The sequence below is a fragment of the Protopterus annectens genome, chromosome 1.part0 (assembly GCF_019279795.1).
Source record: "Protopterus annectens isolate FY-2018-M chromosome 1.part0, PAN1.0, whole genome shotgun sequence".
NCBI classification, from domain to species: Eukaryota; Metazoa; Chordata; order Ceratodontiformes; family Protopteridae; genus Protopterus; species Protopterus annectens.
Window position 1 is genome coordinate 1,940,422,395 of NC_056725.1, and position 20,195 is coordinate 1,940,442,589.

Genomic DNA, 20,195 nt, shown 5'->3' on the forward strand with positions numbered 1-20,195 from the left:
AACTGTTGTGCTGTGGAGCACAGCATGACTGATCTGAGCCACATCTTACTGTTTTAAAATATTGGTACAGTGAAAATCATAGTAGGTTTATAATGATCACACATGACTAAAATCTGTCACAAGCCAGCCAGGTACAATATGGAAAAGGGATTTTTTTATAGTGTTTCCAACCCTAGAACACAAGCAGGACGACTGCCAGAGATGGTGCCAGTTCACATCCTTGTAACTTTATTTACAAAAACACACCTAGATAACAGGTGTACCACGAGCTATTCAAGCAAAGACATACAATGTGATGGCCACCACAGCTCCTTTTACTTGATGTTTTGCACTCAAGTTGCTGCCACTTTTTAAAGAAAATTAATAAGTATATTTCAATCATCAAACTGGCCAAAAAATTAAAACTGCAAATATTCTTAGATTATAAAATTTCACCACAAATACGAAAACCTCTCTTCAAGAAAGTCAGAGGTGAGTACATTCTGATGAACACAGCCTTTAACTACACATCACAGTAAATGTCATTTCAATTTTCACTATGCTTGGTATATATAATGTAGGTCAGTTTTTGGTCTCAACATCGAATATGCAACAAAATCCCATATAAAATTGCGCTACTATAAATCTATGACTATTTCAGCAATGTATTAAAATACAAATAAGCACACAAGTACATTACAGATTCACTACAGAAGGCAGGAGAAGTTGTGCCACTCCTTCAAGAACAGATAGGAAGTACAGTCTGCCATTTTTCCTAATCAACATAGCTGTTGCACTCCATAACTCAGATGTGCAACAAGACAAGCATATCACGCACTAACTCCCAACTCATTCTTCCCTAACCTGCAATTTTGGACTCCCTGAAACCTTTCTCATGTTGTCTACCAGGCATCATTCATGCTTCAAATCTTACCACCCCACTCCAACTTGGTAAGAGCAGGTGTCTCTAATATACATAACATTTCAGTCCTGAACCCAGTATGACACCCCGGCAGCAACATCCCTGTCCTGGAATCCAGCAGCTGGTGCCAGGGATGGCTGCCTTACTATCAAATCATCAGGCAGGCACTAAGCCATCTAAGTATATAGTATGGCCTTGCTACCAAATCATCAGGCAGGCACTAAGCCATCTAAGTATACGTTGTGCAACTTGTCAATACCCTTGGACAGGCAGAAAATGCCACTGATGAAAACAGTACACAACAGGTAAATCACAGTCTAGTACAATCTTTACATGTTTTACCAACTACAAAGAGAGCAAGGATATGGTTTTCCCAAGACTCTCTCTTTTTCTGGACTTTACATGAAATCATGTTATTAATATGCAGTTAATGCAGTCACCACTTACATGTCACATGCATCTAAAGTATTTCACAATCACAGTGAACACTGCATTAGCATATGCATTCTCCATACCTCCTTTAGTCCAGGCTATAATAGGCTGAGGGGATCCCTGAGCTTCACAGTGAAAATCTACTGTATGTCCTTCTATCACTGTCTTGTCTTGAGGGATAACAGTAAAATGAGGTGCATCTGTAGGGAAAATTAATATGTTACACAACAGACATATAACATTCACATTTATTCTAAACAGACTTTCTCAAGCAGCTTCTGTATCAGCTAGGCTATAGATTCATAAAGAAAAATGGTTAATATGTAGTACTATTTCCAATTCCAGAAAATAACAGCTTACAGTTATGTTAAGTGAATATGTAACAAATGTCATTAGAAATTAAAACTTTTACTCTTATTTCATTGAACTGACAGAGTTGTGTGCTGGTGAAATATCAGTAAAAAGAATGCTATAAAAATAAAATGTACAGTTATCAAATTACTGAAACTTGAAGTAATGGAATATACTATAAGTAGCAGCAAATGGGAAGGAGAAAGAGGGGAGTGACAAAAATGAGAGGGGTGGAGAAATCCATTCTGACAGAAAAGCAAGAAACCACATCAACAAAGGTGCAATACTAGAGGAATGAAGAGCAACAATAAGTAGTTTAAAGTATGAGAAAAGAAGGATCTTTTTGTTTGGAAAAAGTGAATGCAAGACCACTCAGCAAAGTCTGACGAATAAGAGATTGGTCTGGCTGCTAAACTGAATAAATGTGCATTCAGAAGTATAATAACTGTAATTCAATGCCTGGTTTTCATTGCACAGACACACAAGACAATCTAGAGACACAGCTCTTCTGATTTCCTGGAAGACACTTGCAAGTCGATGAAACCTTCCAAACAGCTTCTAAACACGCACATTTTGCTAACAAGCCTACTGATTTACTTACAAGCACAAATGTAGAAAAAAGTACTAAAAGTCATTTTACCTAGATGCCACTTTCTTAGAATGTACATCAACACTTACATAGTGTCACTAAGAATAGCCCAACAGAGAAATTCTTACAACTGGAGAACAGCTTTTTTGCTAACTACACTTCATGTGTGCAAAGTCTTGACTGGCAAAAAGCCTGATAGGAACTTTAAAGAAACAGCGGTACCAAACAGTACTATGCTCAAATGGATACAAGAAATGACAAACTTTTACAATGGACAAAGCAGAGGGAATCTAAATAAACAAGCAGAGTTCAGCTAGTTGAGTCGATCGATAATGCTGGGAAAAATTCAATTAGCATTTTTGCGAGTTTTTTATTATTATTATTATTATTATGGTTTGTAGGGGAGTATCCAGTCATACTACAACAGAATATTTTTAGGACTGTAGATGGATTCATGTCTAAAAATCAGACTGAACTTGTTAATAGTGTTGGCATACTGGCACACTACAGCTGGCAGATGCAATGCAGCTGTCAAAAGGAAAAAAGGAGACTTCTATGGTCCCCTTGCACTTGTGCTAAATAATGTGTTCACTGTTACGGTCACTAAATCATTCTCTTGGGCATATCAGCTAATTTTTATAAAATAAAAATAAAAACTTTAATTATGACAGTTTCTTCCAACATAAATCCCTTTTACTAAACCTTCTTACATTCTAGTAAAACACAGATGTCAGTTACATTCAAAAAAGGCAACACCTTATAATAAGGGGCAAAAGCAGCCACCTAGTCCAGAGGGAAAAAGCCTTTACTTTGCCCCAGAGAGCCCATATGGGTGATGGAGTGTTCACAGTGGGAGGATGAGAGTGAGCAGCTGATGTCAGCCTGAACATCCTGGAAGGGTCAGTCTAATGGTTTACTACAACATGCAGTGTATGTGCCTGGCCAGGTCCGTTCTGCATGATGGCTGATTATGCATGACAGGAAGTGCACATGCGCCTCCTGACATAAGCGATTGTGGAGCTGCAAAGGCAGCAGTGTGGGAATGGGAGTTAAGGCACATTCCCCGGCAAGCAGCATGACCTTGTACCAGCATCCTTGATTTTCTCACTAGCCCCAGACTAGGGTTGGGTTGAACTAGTGTGAGATTAAGGAGGGTCCAGCAGACCCACTGAATGAGGAGAAAAGCTGGTGGCAGTTGACATGCAGCTTCAGGGGAGAAAAAAAATTAATAAGAGATCTACTTGAGAAGTCTGTTACAGTGATATGGTTACTAGTCTTTTAGAATCATGATATCCCACTCAAGAAGGCTACAATGTGATTCTGCAAAACTGGCTATTTGGAATTAGCAAAGTCCAAGGCAAAGAAAAACAGGCAAGATGAGTGATATATTCAAGGAAAGATATGCTGTCCTCAAGCCGTCCAAAGAAGTATCTACTAGTACAGTTTATGTATAGTCTACAGTGCTACATAATGTTTGCAGCAATTATATGCCAAAGATGCACTCCTGAAGCACATATAAGAAAGCAATATCTCTCATAGGTTCATAGGTTGGTACTAGGCTATCAGCCCTAGGGCCTATACAAGCTTAGCCATAACAATTCCCTGGTTATTTCTTCCCACAATATTTACTTCCCTGGACCCCTGTCTAGCAGGGCGACTGACATGAATTTTCTATCTCCCATCCAATCATCAAGGTTCCTTTTGCTTTTGAAGAGGGCCAAAGAGGCGCTCTGCTTGACATGTATGGGCAGTCTATTCCAGAGTCTGGGGAGTCTCTGGGTCAGGAACCTATCCCTCCAGCATGTTTTGTTCATTGTGATGACAAGGTTTAGATCCCTGGAGCGTGTGGCTCTGAGAGATTGGAATTTCTTTAAGTGTTTTATGTCCAGCAGCTATGGGTTTGACATGGCCTTGTATGTTAAGCAGAGATCGCCTCTGAGTAGACGATATGCGACAGAGTATAGCTGGAGTTTTTTTAGATGGTCAGCATAGGTCATCTGCTCTAGGCCTGTGATTCTTTTCTCATGTCAAATATCTTTTTCATAGCAATAGGAAAAATCCTGACCTTTCTGAATTACACTTCGCTAGCAGGTGGGTGATCAGCTGGGTGGTGGGTCATTGGGGGGTGGGGTAAGTGAACAAGTTTTCCCAACTTATGAACAATATACCCAAGAACTTAATCCTCATACCGTCTTTTAGTAAGCTGAATCTTAGTACAACTTCACTTAATTTTGATGTCAAACTGTCTGATTTAGACTGCTTCACATCATAAGGATCATTTGAGTACTGTATATGGCCAGTATGAATTCAGTGTAGTGGGATGAATTAGAAGTTATGTACTCACCATAACGTTCCATCTGAGTAGGTGTATTCATTTGTCTGCAACCTGTGGGTTATGGATCCGATATCGGATCCGAACCGGCATGGTTTTCCAGCTATGGATCCGAGCTCTCAGCTCCTCCCCTCACCCATAATGCCCTGCTCTCCCTACATGACCTCAGATCGAGTTTGCCAACAATAGAAACACCCTAAAAAGGGTAACACATAATATGCAGGAAACTGACAAGGCCAGGGGGATAGGAGGGCGGGATGGTTGCAGACAAATGAATACACCTACTCAGATGGAACGTTATGGTGAGTACATAACTTCTAAATCTGAAGTAGGAGATTCATTTGTCTGCAACCTGTGGGACAGAGTCCCCAGCTACCTGAATCTTGGGCGGCCATCATGGAAGGATATTCTGGAGCACCGCGGAGCCAAAGGATGCTCTACCTCTAGATGTAATATCCAACTTGTAGTGGGAGATAAAGGTATGAGATGAAGCCCAAGTGGCTGCTGAACAAATATCATCCAGAGGAATCCTAGCTTTAAAGGCCACTGAAGTAGAAACTGACCGGGTTGAATGGGCATGCACTCCCTCCGGTGCGGGCCTTCCAGAAGCTTGATAAGCCAATAAGATGCACTGCGAAATCCAGCGTGATAAGGAGACTTTGGAAATTGGTTTACCCAAATTGAATTTAGCAAAGGAAATAAACAACTGGTCAGATTGCCTATGACCAGCTGTCCTGTTCAGATAAAATCTAAGTTGCCTGTGAACATCTAAGGAATGTAACTTGTATTCACCTTTGTTTTGATATTTAGGAAAGAAAACAGGGAGGTTAATAGATTGATTAATGTTTGCTTCAGAAGCTACCTTAGGAAGAAAGGACGGGTTGGTCCTGAGGTATACACGGTCCGGATGAAAGACCAAGTAGGGAGGCTTGACGGATAAGGCTTGAAGTTCTGAAACTCTCTTGGCCGAGGTAATAGCTACTAAAAAGGCCGTCTTGAAAGATAAAAATTTCAGATCTACCGTAGCCGCAGGTTCGAAAGGGGGAGCGGTCAAGGCCTGAAGGACCAGAGAAAGGTCCCAAGGAGGAACCACTTGCTTTACAGGGGATCTGAGAAGAAAAGTACCTTTTAGGAAAATCTTACACAATTTGGCAGACATCAGTGGGCTGGAGTCTTGACCAATATGATAGTGAGAAATTGCCGCAAGTTGCACTTTGACAGTGGAACTGCTGGCACCATCATTAAAAAGAGTGGTTAGAAAGTCAAGTACCAGAGGAAGGGGAACTGTGAAGGGGTCTAGACCTTGCCACTCCGCCCAAATGGAGAATCGTTTCCACTTACTGCGGTAAACTTTCCTGGTAGATGGTTTATGAGCCGCCACCAGGATGGCCTTAATTGGAGACGAAATACCGGGAGTCCTGATCAGGAGTGGAACTGGAGCAGCCAAGCAGTCAGCTTCAGGTTGTCCAGATTCGGGGCTGATAGGCGGGATGGGTGAGATATCAGATCCGGAATGGGATCTAGAATCCAAGGAGGATTCACTGAGTGAGACCTTAGGAAAGGGAACCAGATCTGTCGAGGCCAAAATGGGGCAATGAGAATCATTCTGCACCCTAACCGAGAGGCTTTCTGAAGAACTTGGAGCATCAGAGGCAAAGTGGGGTAAGCATAAAGAAGATCGGGTGGCCAAGCATGCACCAGAGCGTCTCTTGGGGTATCTCCGGGAGGAGGTATTAGAGCGAAAAAACTGTCGCACTTGGTGTTTGAGGGAGACGCAAAAAGATCACAACAAGGAGTTCCCCACCGTGCGAAGATGTGTTTCGCTACCTGAGCATTGAGAGACCACTCGTAAGGGGAGAGAATGGTGCGACTGAGTTTGTCCGCAAGGATGTTGGACCGACCCGGAATATGCGTTGCTATGAGAAAGCGGTTGGTGGAGATTGCCCATTCCCACACTCTCATAACTTCTCGACAAAGAGGGTAAGACCTGGTTCCTCCCTGTTTGTTGATATACCAGACGACAGACATGTTGTCCGACTGAATCGCAATAGTTCCCAAGGGAAGAAAGGCCTGAAGTGCTAGCAACGCTAAGAGCACTGCTCTCATCTCTAGAACGTTGATATGCAGTAAGGTCTCTGAATTGTTCCACGTGCCTTGGACCGTCCGGCCTGCAAAATGCCCCCCCCCCACCCGAGGCGGGAGGCGTCCGTGGTCACCGTGGCGAGAGGGGGAGAAGCACAAAAGGGGCGGCCTCCGTGGAGATCTGGACAGTGGAGCCACCACAGGAGGGACCGCTTGCAAGCCTTGCTGATCGCAATGGGATGATGCATAGGAAGAGCAAGATACGACCCCTGAACTAGGAGTGTCCATTGAAGGATGTGCATAGTGAACCTGGCGAGAGGAAGAAGAGCTATCGCTGCCGCCATGGACCCTAGAGCCCTCAGGACCAACTCCGCCGGAACTGAGCTGGAGTGGAGAATGGCCCGCACCTGGAGCTGCAGATTCTGAATTCTGTCCGCAGTGAGGAAGGCTCTTAACCATCTCGTGTCTAACCTGGCACCTATAAAATCTATGAACTGCGTGGGTGCTAGGTTGGATTTTCCTGTATTTATTGTGATGCCCAGATGGGGAGCTAGATGGAGAAAGGAATCTCGCGCCAATAATAGTAGATGCCTTGTTGGAGCGGTGAGAAGCCAGTCGTCCAGGTAAGGGAAGACCTGCACCCCCTGAAGCCTCAGGTGGGCCGCTACCACTGCTAATACTTTGGTGAACACCCTGGGGGCTGTGGTGAGACCAAAGGGAAGGACCCGGAATTGGTAGTGACTGGCTCCCAGCCGGAAGCGGAGAAACCTCCTGGAGCGCCTGTCCATTATTATATGGTAGTATGCATCCTTGAGGTCTATTGAGCACATCCAGTGATTTTCTCCCAGAAGGGGGAGAATAGACTGCAACGTAACCACTCGGAACTTCTCCTTGGGAACTGCCAGGTTCAAGAGTGAAAGGTCTAAAATTGGTCTTAGATCCCCCGTCTTTTTTGGCACTAAAAAGAACCTGGAGTAGAACCCTGATCCGATCTGGTCTGGGGGGACGGGCTGGATGTCTCTTTTCTTTAGCAGATGGACAATTTCTGCCAAAGCGGCCTCCCACTGACTGAGTGGAACGTCGGGGAGGGACTTCAATTTTGGCATGTGACGAAATGGGATACGGTATTCTCTGGATATGATTCGGAGGACCCAGCGGTCTGATGTTATGGACTCCCATGCCGCTAGGTGCTCCGAAAAATGTCCCCCGACTGCCTCCAGAGTGGAGCAGCCGGGCAACCCTTCAGGGCTGCTGCGCGGGCCGTTCAGAGAAGAGTTCTCTGGACCCGAAGTTCCTGGGAGCCCCTCTGCCCCTGGGGCGGCGTCCTTCCAGTCCTCCTCTGCCACGGAAGGACTGGTTGTCCGGAGCGGGTTGGGATTGCTGCGACTTCCGGAACCACATCTTCTTCTGGCCCTTTTGGTTCCTAGAATAGGGCCTCTGGGGCACAGAGAAGCGGATTCCGACGGCAGACAGCGTCTTCCCGTCCTTTTCGCTCTGGGTCAAGGTATCACGAACAGTTTTGCCAAAGAGGGCAGAACCATCAAAGGGAGCGTTCGCAAATGACGCCTTGAAGGGCTCCGTGAAATCGCAATGACGGAGCCAGGCCTGATGTCTGGTAACTAGGCCTGCCCCTGCAGCTCTAGCGGCACCTGCCGTAGCATAGGACAGTAACCGCATAGAGGTATTAGTGACGGACCTGAGAGTGGCCATACGGGTGGAGTGCAACACTTTGTCCTCCTCCGACATGGACTCTGGGGGGGATGCAGCGTATTCCTTGATAAGATCGCGCTGCATCCTAATCACATGTGCCAGGTAGTTCAGCACCCTTACTGAAAAGGTTGCTGAACTAAACATCCGCTTCCCCAAGCGGTCCATCATCCGAGACTCCTTGCTCGGGGGATGGACTGAGGGACTCTCCTGCGCAAGTTCCCTCTTGGTGGCTGCCGCCGTCAACATGGCATCTACCGGAGGCCCCTTACTCCAATGGGCACGGTCAGCCGGTGGACTAAGTATACGGTCGGGCCTTTTTGGAATTGGCTCCACGGTGTCCGGTTCCTTCCACGCCCTGGTGGTAATCAGGTCCACCAGGGGGTCGGCAGGAGGGGACACCCAAGAGGTAGACGGGCCCGCTTCAAATGCCTCCAAGAAGACGGACTCGTCCGAGGAAGACTTGGGGGCAGACCACCCCCCCTTTATGCGAAGCATTTCCATGATGTCTCCAAAGGAGACATCCTCAGGGGGTGATCTTGGGGAGCCTTCCCCTTCCTCCAAGTCCGTGTCTTCAGTGAGAGACTCGGGGGAGTCTATGTGCCTCCTCTTGCACGTATGCTTGCGGGGGTCATCCTCCGGGGGGCTGTCAGAGGACTCCTCGCAAACTGTGACCTGTTCCAAAGGAACAACTTGGGGCAAAGGAGCGGGCTGTCCCAATGGCCGGATGGTGGAAGCCTGGCCCAGTGCAGATGGAGCGCGGGACGGAGCCGAAGCAAGTGCCGGGGGTCCGGAAACCCTCAACAGGGCCCTCTCCACTACATCAAAAGCCGAGGGGGAGCCGACCTCGACCAAAGGATCCGATAATCGGCTCCCCCTGGGATCCGAAGAGTGGATCGGAGCCGGCACCGAAGCACTCGGATCCGAGGGGACAGTGCGCTCCGACACGGACGGCGCCGAAGGAGCACTGATCCCCCTGGATCCGAAGCTCGGATCCAGGCTCCGAGAGGTCGGATCCGAAGCACTCGAGGGCAGGGTCGGATCCGAAGTACCGAGTACTATCTGCGCCGACCCACCGCCGGCTCCGAAGCTGCTCGGCTCCAACTGCTCCGAACCCGGGTAGCAGGTCGGAGAAGGAGCTATAGGTTTAAAGAAAGGAGTCGAGCTCCCCCCCAGAGGGGGGGGAGGCAAGAGCACTCCCATCTGCATCTGGGCCTGGATGAACCTTCTCATCATCCGGTCCAGATCAGCATCAGATAAACTGTAAGTAGATCTCGACGAGGCTACCGAGGTAGGCCTTGAGTGCCTCCTGGATAGCCTCGACGGAGATCGGGTCTCCTCCTCCTCAGGTCCCGGTGAAAAGCACACAGGCGACCGGAGCCGAGGAGGGGGAGAACCAGCAGACAAGGAGGCCAGAGGAGAAGCCCGCTTGGCAGGCGGGGCCGAAACGGAGGTCTCGGCCCGCCGCTTATGGTGCTTCTCCCTCCGGTCCTTCTTTCTAGCTTCCCTCTCCTCCAAACCACTACAGGGAGGTTGAGTCCCAGGAGGAGGAGGGGGAGCCGGAGAGGAGGGAACCGTAGACACGGTACCCCCCCGAAGGAGCGGTAGCCGGAGCCGAGTCCGGGGGCAAAAGTTCCGCCAGGACCAGCTTCGACCTCCGCTCCTTCAATGCCCTGGGGTTGAACCCTGCACAAATGGAACATCCAGAAGTGAGGTGCTCAACCCCAAGGCATCGAGCTTTTTACTTAAACTAATCTAAAAAAGTAAAAGTAAACTAGCCAAACAAACACAGGCCCAAACACACACTACGCACCAGCGAGGGGAGGGAAACTAAAGTTAAAAAGGTTAATAAAACTAAACAACTTTAGCTACAAAAAGGGAAACCTAAACTTTCACACAAAACTGTCAAAAAAACTTTAAATTTAGCACTAAAAATAGTTGAATAGAACACTTAGCTGTAGAGCTCAAGAAACCAATCTGGTCACCAGCGCGGCAAACTAGATCTGAGGTCATGTAGGGAGAGCAGGGCATTATGGGTGAGGGGAGGAGCTGAGAGCTCGGATCCATAGCTAGAAAACCATGCCGGTTCGGATCCGATATCGGATCCATAACCCACAGGTTGCAGACAAATGAATCTCCTACTTCAGATCTGTGGTTTAGTGAACCTTAGGGCTACTTAAATTTCCAGAAATCTGGACTGCTACAGAAAAGATGTGAAGTAGAAGGCCCATTTCTAACTCAAAATTATCCATCAACAGGAGAGTAGGAGTGAATTCTTAACTTCCTGTTTAGATACCACATACATTACTGGATAATCAACCTCAAAGTTTGCTGTAATCCATATTATGCTCTAGGACAAGGCAAATAATGTGCGGCATAGCCAAGCTTGTTTAAGTACAAACACACAAAGGTCACTACCTATAGGCTAATTCTGAATCCATATTTCCAACAAATCAACCAGCTGTTAAATGCATGCTTCTGACAAATTGGTGACCTTGGTCAGAAAGAGATAAAGTGCTAGTAAATGCTCTAGTAAAGTCAGTATAGGGGAAAAGTATAAAAGCATGTCAAAAGGATCTTCCCACAGTCTCCTGTGGGGGATGATAGACATTTTACATCATGTCATATGCTTACAGAAAGCAGAGGAAAATGGTAAAGGAATACTTTTAAATGTGGCATGATGATATAATGCCGAGCCATATATATGACTACCCCACTCCCTCTATCTCCAAAAAAGAAGATACACAGAAATATCTATAGGGATAAAAGGGATTCATTCACACTATCTGGAGTCCCTGTCACAGTCAACAGAGCAGTGGTCTCCTAACTGTACATAATAAATACTAGAGCAGGAAGGAACTGTGGCAATGTCCGTGGAAGTTTGCCACTGGATGGTGGCGTTAACCAGAATGTGAACAGTAGTTAACATAACTAAGTGGTCTAAGTAAAAACATGAAACCAGTAAGTTATACTTTTTATGAAAAAAGTGCTAGAATGTATCTAGTACATCTAACGATTTACAGTAATTTCAGAGTGTTTTCTTTTAAATTAATTTTCTCACCCAATATAAAAATAAATAACAGCTGTACATGAAGACACCTGGGCATCATCTAAAAATATAAGTAACATAAAAACAATGTAGCTGAGCCAATGATGCTATATAAACAGGGTAAAATCCTGAAAGTTTACAATAATTTTTTTCTGGAAATTTTGAGTGCTATGTTGCAATTATTGTACACAGCTGTTATTATGTTCTGTTACATTTATTAATTAATTTTTGTCTTTGCATTTTTTAATGCATTACATCACACAGCAATCCAAATTTATTGTAGAAAGTGGACTTATATCATTTCTAAGGGAAAAGACCCATAATGTGTGCATCAATATTTTGTGATCTAATGTTGTACCCTAATAAATCCATCTATCAATGTATAGAGACATGCAATTAGACAGACAGACCGACAGATATCAATTCACTTATTTCACTTACCTTGCACTATAATGTAAGCAGTTGCATGAATAGTGTCAAGGTTATTCTCAGCAAAGCACGTGTACTGGCCTCCATCGTCTTGATTGACATTCTGTATATAGAGTCCTCCTGAAGAAGTTATTGTGATGCGAGGATCAGCAGGTATTGGTGATCGGTCACCCTTTGTCCACGTGATTCTTGGCTGAGGCTGGCCAGCAGCACTGCATTCCAAAGTGACACTTTCTCCAACTAGGACTTCAGTATTTTGAGGCTGAATGACAAAAGTCGGCCTTGCTGTACAACAACATATACAGATTACTATTTGTCAAGGATTGTGACATTCTACCAAAAACCTCATCTTACCAGTTAATAATTTCAAACAGAATCATAAACTCTTCATGTTTCTGGGTAGGACAATACAGATAAATTTAAATGTTCAGGTAGAAAGTAAGCAACACTTTTTTTGCGGCTGGAATCACCACTTTTTTCTGCTTCAGTTACTGAAACTAATACATAACAAATCACCTTAAAGGTAGATCTTTGAATAGTTAGGAAACACCCTTTACAACAATGGAGTATTGTCAGGTGTATACATGGCTGTAGTACTGTACCACTACAGAGGTGTGTGACATGGCTGCCAAGGACATGACAATAAAACTCTATGTTTAATGAAATAAGCTGTGACCCAGCCATATCCTGTACATCAGGAAGTGACTCCTACAATATCTATTTGAACACTGGCTGCCTTTGAACAAGTTATTTATCCAAACTAAAGTTCTCCAATCAACTTTAAAAAAATGTACACTTATGTAAGATGAACTTACCATAACAGTAGATGTTCGAATGATCACTGCTGCAGTAGCCATAGCTATATGGGGTATATACTAACAAGGATATAACAGCCGGCCAAGCTTCCAAAGCTTCAGGGCACCTTCCACATGCCCAAACTATCAAGATGAACTGACTAAAAAACAAGTTTGGGGATGAAGCAGAGGATATTGCAGAGATTACAGCTATTTTAGATAAGCACCTAAAGGCAATTACCATTAGGGGTGATCAGTGAAAAAAAGACTTATTTCTTAATACCAAAAGACAGTGTGCGTGCTTTCATGCCTGAAAAATGATATTACTGAAGACAAGTGGCACAGCTGAGATCATTCTGGACTCTATCTCATCTAGTACTAAATCCATGCGGTACCTCTTGGACAAAGCAAAGGAAGGCCACTTCATCCATTAAAGTAGACTCCATTATAAATTCCAATCAAAATTGCAGCTCCTCTGAAAAAAAAAGAAAAAAAGTCTTCAAATATGGTAATGACTGATGACTCATATAAAAAAGGGGAAAAAAAACATTTTTCTCAGTGTACGCTTGTCTGTGACAGTGAAATGGGCCTAGACAATCATTCAGTAGATTCAGACTGGGGATTTTGCACACTGAGTGTCAGCAGATAGCAAAGGTAAAATGGCAAAGCTGAGTAGGAAAGTGAGATCAGCAAATGAAAAGTGAGCATATGTATACAAACCCTTGAGGGCAGATAACAAGAGATGATCCTGTGATGACAGATCCCCATGTAGCATATGACTGTAGAGAGCTAAGCACCTAATTCTCCAAAACCAGGATCACCATAAGGGGTGCATGCTGTAATGGTGGAAGGCAGTGTCACACGACTGGATCTTATCTGCAAAAGTGGGTAATTAATTTTAATCTCTCTCTCTTTGTTTGACCTCTATAATGATCAAATGTAATGAGCTAGCATTTTATCTTTTAATATAGAACAAGCAAGCACCAAATGGTTTAACATTCACCATGAACGTGCTGGACCTGAAGGAGGAGTTAGGCCATGATAAAGAAAGCCTGGTTTTACACTCATCTTCTGCATACTCACTTTGAACCTTATGTCTGCTATACAGCCCGCTGGTCTGCTTTATGGCAAGTGGACACCATACTGAACAAACATTTTGTGATACTGCATGCCTTATATCTCTTCCAGCTCTGGCAAATGGCAGCTACTCTGAGTCATTGGCAGGACAGTTACTAAATCACATACTGTTCTAGCTGCTAACACTTAAAGTCTGAGATTCCTAATTGTGAGTCCCAGAACAGCGATATAAACGTGCGAAAATGTATATTTTGTGCACTAAATCTGAGGTTGCTGCTTCTTGGAATACCTCCTCTTCTCCGAGGCATAATGATCTCAGATAGAGAACAGGGTATGAAATAGCAGGGCTTACACCCTGTAAAACATAATTATACAGTAGAACACAGACTGCCAACACTTGCTGTTCTTTACTTTCACAATTTGTTTTCTTAATTCTGCGACTCGTATTTACAGGTACAAAATGAAGTTGCTTTTGCCCATGTAATCACAAACAGCACCTTTGAAGGTCTTTGTTGGCAAACTTACATCTTACAGTAGAAACATAAGCACTTAAAAACTTCATATGAAAACAGTTTCTTATGACTGACAGTAAAGAGGGCAACCAAGACATACTGGAGCTAAAAACATCTTGAACAAGTATATCTTTCTGTGATGAAACAAACTGTTGAACATTCATACACAATGAAACATAAAAAATGAGTAGATCAGGATATTATTTGGGTACTTCAACAGCCTATGTTAAGTACTCAAAACAAAGAGAAACTTCTGTTTTTAAATGTGAAAGCTGTAAGATTTTATTATAAAAACCCTTAAAGAGAAAAATGAATATACTGCATGGATAAAAAGCCACAAGAATGGAAAAATATGTAGTTTAACATTATTTGCTTCCAGAATTGTCAGATGAGGTTTCTAAAAATGTCTGTATTACAGATACTAAGGGGGTATACTAATTTTAAAAGGTGATTCTTCAATTGTGTCACTTTAAGAAAAGCATCTAGCATGAATCATAATCATGACATCTTAGCAAGAGAAAATCTAACTAAATTCTGCAAAAATATGGGATTGATGGAGCTAGGGGATCTTTGGGGTTCCTATTAGAACAAAAAAAACGCATTTTGTGGAATGCGTTTTCATCAACACATGTAGAGCGAATAGGCAAAACAGCGAACCGGCTGTTCAGCAAATTTTTTCCCTGGGAAAGAAGTCGTTTGACTGCTTTGTTGTTTTGCCGTGTTCTGAAGTGTAGTGTGGTCCCTTGTCCGGTATAGCTCCCGAGCGTAATTGTGCAACAGTTACTGACCTTAGGGTTAGGGTGCGGGTTAAGGCAAGTGCATATGTATGAAAGTGTTTACTGTTTTTTATTTTGTATTAGATGTATGGTTGAGTTACGTGTGTATGTTTTCAGCTGTTTACTTTTGTTTTGGGGGGGGTAGAATTAGGGTTAAGGTAACTGTGTATGTGTTTGGAACTGTTTATGTAAATGTATGAGATTTACTGACCTTAGGGTTAGGCTGCGGGTTAAGGTAAGTGGATATGTTTTAAAATGTTTACTGTTTTTTTTTTTTTCGTTAGATGTACGGTTGGGTTATGTGCATATGTGTATTTAGTTGTTTACTGGTTTTTGGGGGGGTATAATTAGGGTTAGGGTATGTGTGTATGTGTTTGGAAGTGTTTAATTTTTTTTTTGGGGGTTGGAACAGCGATTTCTTTCCCTAGGAAAGAAATCGCTGTTCTGTGGTTTCGACATTTTCAGCTTTTGCTGAAAATGTGCCGATGAAACATTGTTCACCGTTTTCAGCGTTCGATGTTTCAATATAGACCCGAACTTTGGCTAATCAAAATGTGATCCATACACATTTTCAAGTGCTCATAAATGTCGGGCATGGAGAAACACAATCATTTGTTACTCATGATTCAGTACTACACTGTAAAGGTATATCTTTTACGCCTCTGCCAGACCATGGGCACTTGCAGTTGTTGTTGTGTCTTTCGGCTTTTCCCGGTTAGGGGTTGCCACAGCTGAACTCCGGTCTGCTAATAATTGGCAGTAGATTTTTACATGCCGAGTTGCCAGCTCTGAAGCACAAGCTTCAACGAAGGTACGCCCATTAACGCATGTCTCCACAAAGAAGACGCTTCAGCTGAGAATCGAACAGGACAACGTCTTACTGTGAGGTGACAACGCTACTGCAGCACCACCACCGCAGTACCATGGGCACTTGCAGTGAAAGTTAAAAATCAGAAAAGAAAGATAATATGCTTAAGTGACAGAAACTACTTTTTTTTTTTTTTACAAATAAACATGGTTTTCAGGACTAGTTAGAAGGTCCATTTAGACAGCATTGGGAAAATGGTTTCTGATTCAAATATTTAAGCAAACACAAGGGTTTCACTGCATAACTTTAGATATGAAAAAACAGAATATGTAATGGCTGCAAGGCAGAATATAAAGCAACAATGGGCTTGTTTAATCAAATCTTGAATTGATTCTTTCACAAGTTGGAGTATATTGAAATGATTCTATATCAGAACTATAAACTGGGCTACAAGAAATGTATTTAAAATCTCAAGTTGCAGTGGAAAGAGTAAAATTTAAAATGTATTAGGTGGCACCTCAGAGAATAAGATGGCTATCTAGAAAAGTCAAACTTGAAAACACAGTTAATGGGTTAAGTGGCATTCAGTATACAAAGTGGAAGATTTGTATAGTGAGAAAAGGATATCTTGAATATTTTGGCATCTATTTCAAAAACAGCATAGGTTTAAGTCTAGATCATGGCAAGTTAATGATAGTTCTTGAGCACATTAACATTACAGAATATAAAGTGAAGAAAAGACAGAGGGTTTATTGTGGACCTTTTAGTGCAAAAGTATTAGATTTAGTATTAAAGGATCTAAAATCAGAATATTCCCAGACATGCCAGAGTACTTCTAAAATTTCATAGGAAGCTGGAAAAATTAAACAAACATGTCCTTGGGCGGGGGTTAAATTTTCAAAAAATACAATAATTTCATCTCCACCTTGTTTGACTGCGTGCCATGCAACAACTATGATACTTAAATTAAAGAAAGATCCTTTATAATTGGAATATTATGGATCAATAACTTGAATACATGTCGATTATGAGGTACAATTAATATGTGGCTTTAGAGAACAGCACTTTTAATTTGTAAACTAACTGACATCAAGTGGGTTTTACACCAGGATGTCATAAATAATGACAGCATCTACTGTGCAAGGAATGTTTTCCAAATGACAACATGAAAGACAGAAAAATTAGTAATAGTAGGCCCAGATGTAGAGCGACTAATTGACAGGATTTTTGGATTTATATTTCTAATGTATCTGATTTAGATTACCAGAGATGTTTATAAACATACAGAAATATTTTATAGATCATAAAACTATGTAAAATGGTGTGCCAGTGGGTGCTCATATGTATTTTTTGGTTACGACACCTCTTGGCGTAGTCTTCTTTCCTCATAACTGCATGCCTCAGAAAAGTAACACCTACAGAAGCTCTTTGTGATTACTGCAGAAAAATACAAAAATAATTTTAAATTACACTTCAAAATTGCAGCACTAAACATGATGTCCTCATGACAGCTCCAGACACAGAAAATTATTATATAATTTTGTGACTGTTTTGAAAAAAAAATTGGAGAAGTAGCTACTTGTAAACTACATCTGGGGAGAACACAAATATTACACATTCATTATAAATCACTTACATTGATAAAAACTAATTTAGTTGTGAACTGAAGTAAAATTGTTTTGAGACATCCAGGAATAAATACAGCAAGGGACAAGCTATATGTATATGTACTACAGCGTCAAGACATTTGAGATTCCTTCTTGCAGGGAGCCCACCAGTCAGCCAGCCTTCTGGTGCTTTAAAATCACACTCTTGGCTTTAACTTACTGCCTACCATTCAGATGTCAGAACACTGGCATTACAAGAGGGGCATTGGCTGATGCCATCTTCAGATTGCTCTTGTCACATTTTTTAAAGTGCAGGTTAGAACAAGTGTTGCTGGTCTAGCATGTTGGCCTCAATCCAGATGAGTACACCACTGAGGAAATGGTGTTCATATCTGTATTACAATTGCTGATGTTTTCCTTTACAGATGTCTGATAATGACTTTGAAAAACTTGATAATGGGCAATACCTTGGCTGCCAAAGCTACCAGTACCACTTATCCAAGGTAAATAAATCACTTGTAGAAGCACCTTTGAAAGAAGTGAAGGTAAGGTGATGATAGCCTTTCAGAATCATATAGTTTCCTGACCACACTAAAGCCAGAGAGTCATACTTGCAGACCCATACTTGAAATCAGTTACTACCACAGCCTCTGGCACAAACCCTTTGGAGGCTGACATGCTGTTGGATGCTAGCATGTCTTTGCAGGCCAAATCTACACTGTTAGCCTCAAAGAGATTTTCTTGAATTGGTGCCTATGTTGTCAACAGCAAAGAGGAGGGTGGCATCCCCACACTACTTGATCAAGAGGAGTGTAGCTGAGACCAAGCAGACATATTGGGTGTCTGTCCATGACCTAAGGCCACTTTACAGGGTGAAGGATTCCCACAAATTCTTATAAAAGAACCCTTTTGCTGATCCAGCTACAGTGTTCCTAGATTCCAGAAAATGAACATATTTGGTTCCATAAAAGAATTCTATTCACATGGACAAGAAATGTGGGGTATTCAACCAGTTTCAGAAGATGACCCACATCTCTGCTACCCTGGCCTTTTGGGTCCTTAAATGTCAGGCTCACATGCTGAAGTATCAAGTGTCTCTACTTGCTTATATCATTCAAACCAGGTAGCTTATCTCTTGACAAAAAATCTGCCATCTTGTTTCCCTAATATCCAGCTTATTTAAAAATCCTGACCTCATTAATCAACAGGTTTGAAGATGAACAATCACATTAGGCAGTTTAAGCTGTGGTATTAATAGCAGCCAAATTGTCAACCTCTTCATTACTGTACTTAAGATAATTTGCATGAGGATCATTCCCAATTCTTCTGATAGATCGCACTCTTACCTCATTAACACCTATGTGGTGTGTAATGTCATACCTCTAGCAACTTCACACATCTAACATTCCAGAGCATCTTCTGAAAATAAACTTAAAAAACATAAGGATATCTTGCTTAACAATAAAAGCTGTTAAAGCTGTCCAAACAGCAATATTATCAGTGAGAATTATTCTTTCCAGTGATAATAGTGCCTTCAGTCTTTTCCATAAATACTGTAATATATTATACCGTATGCAAACCATAAATTAGATTTTTTTTTCTAAACTTTCACAAATTTACATATCTTGAAAACTGTACAATCTAGATATACGTTGCTAGAACTTTTTTGTTAACCAGACATAATAAGCTTTCACTTGACAACAAGAAATTCCTCTATACGTGAATGTTTATTGGGATATTTACAGATCTATGAAAATGTATATTTAATGGTACGTTTAGCAGTACTGGATATCTCTCAACATGTGCAACTTACAGTTCAAATATCAGAGAGAGTTTTCTTCAACATCTAAGGTTTCACCGAGTGTCATGTAACACATTGTAAGTCACTTGTTTTTTGAAGTATTAAGTACATATAAAAATATTGCTTTATTTTCATAATTACTAAGAAACAACTGACATTTTCAGTGAACTGTCCTGTCTCCCACACAGGTGTTTCATGGCATATATACTTCAATAAAATATAAGTCTCCTAGTTATGAAAATATGAATAATAAGTGGAAAAATATTAATTTTGCCACTACAGAACAACACTGACTTACAATCTTAGTGTCACTTTATTAATAACTCCTTGACCTTCTAACACTGCCTCTTATTAACTGGCAAGTCACTTAGTTAAAGAAACGCCCTAATATTGGGTGATTTCAATTACCCAAACATTAACTGGGAGAACTACTCAAGTACTAACTCCCTTGCCCAACGCTTCCTAGAATTTATAAACTCGAACGCCCTGGATCAACTGGTCAAAACCCCCATCAGAGGTGACAACATATTGGACCTGGTCATCACCAACATGGGCGACCTGTGTTCTACACCGGAGGTCAAACACTCGCTGGTTAGATCAGACCATAGAATAATCACTCTGGGCATCCACATTCCGCCCCCACCCACAATCAAGGAAACCACCGTGAAAAACTTTTCAAAAGCAAACTTCACGTTACTTAAGACCGAGGTGGAAAGGTTCACAGCCCTCTTGCTAAAGGACAACGCTGTCCAAGCTGCTCTATGAGCACCTGCAAGAATGCATGGATTGTGCTATCCCAAGCAAAACCAAGACTCACTCCTCCAAGAAAAGGAAACCAGTCTGGTGGACCCCTGCCATAAACAAGCTATACAATAGAAGAAGGAAACTAGTGCAGAAAAGAGTAAAATCCCAAGAAGGAAAGACATGTATCAGTATCAGCAAGAAACT

General features: G+C 42.4%; 1 protein-coding gene across 2 annotated transcripts in view; it reads right to left on the reverse strand.

Annotated features, from left to right (window-relative positions):
- The window catches only part of PXDN (peroxidasin), a 2,220,827-nt gene that overhangs the window by 693,376 nt on the left and 1,507,256 nt on the right, over positions 1-20,195 (reverse strand). For both annotated transcript variants that reach the window (XM_044070259.1, XM_044070249.1), the window contains 2 exons: positions 11,885-12,157; positions 1,417-1,533 (listed from right to left, as the gene is read on the reverse strand). In XM_044070259.1, the coding sequence (XP_043926194.1) occupies positions 1,417-1,533; positions 11,885-12,157 (390 nt within the window). The remainder of the gene's footprint in view (positions 1-1,416; positions 1,534-11,884; positions 12,158-20,195) is intronic.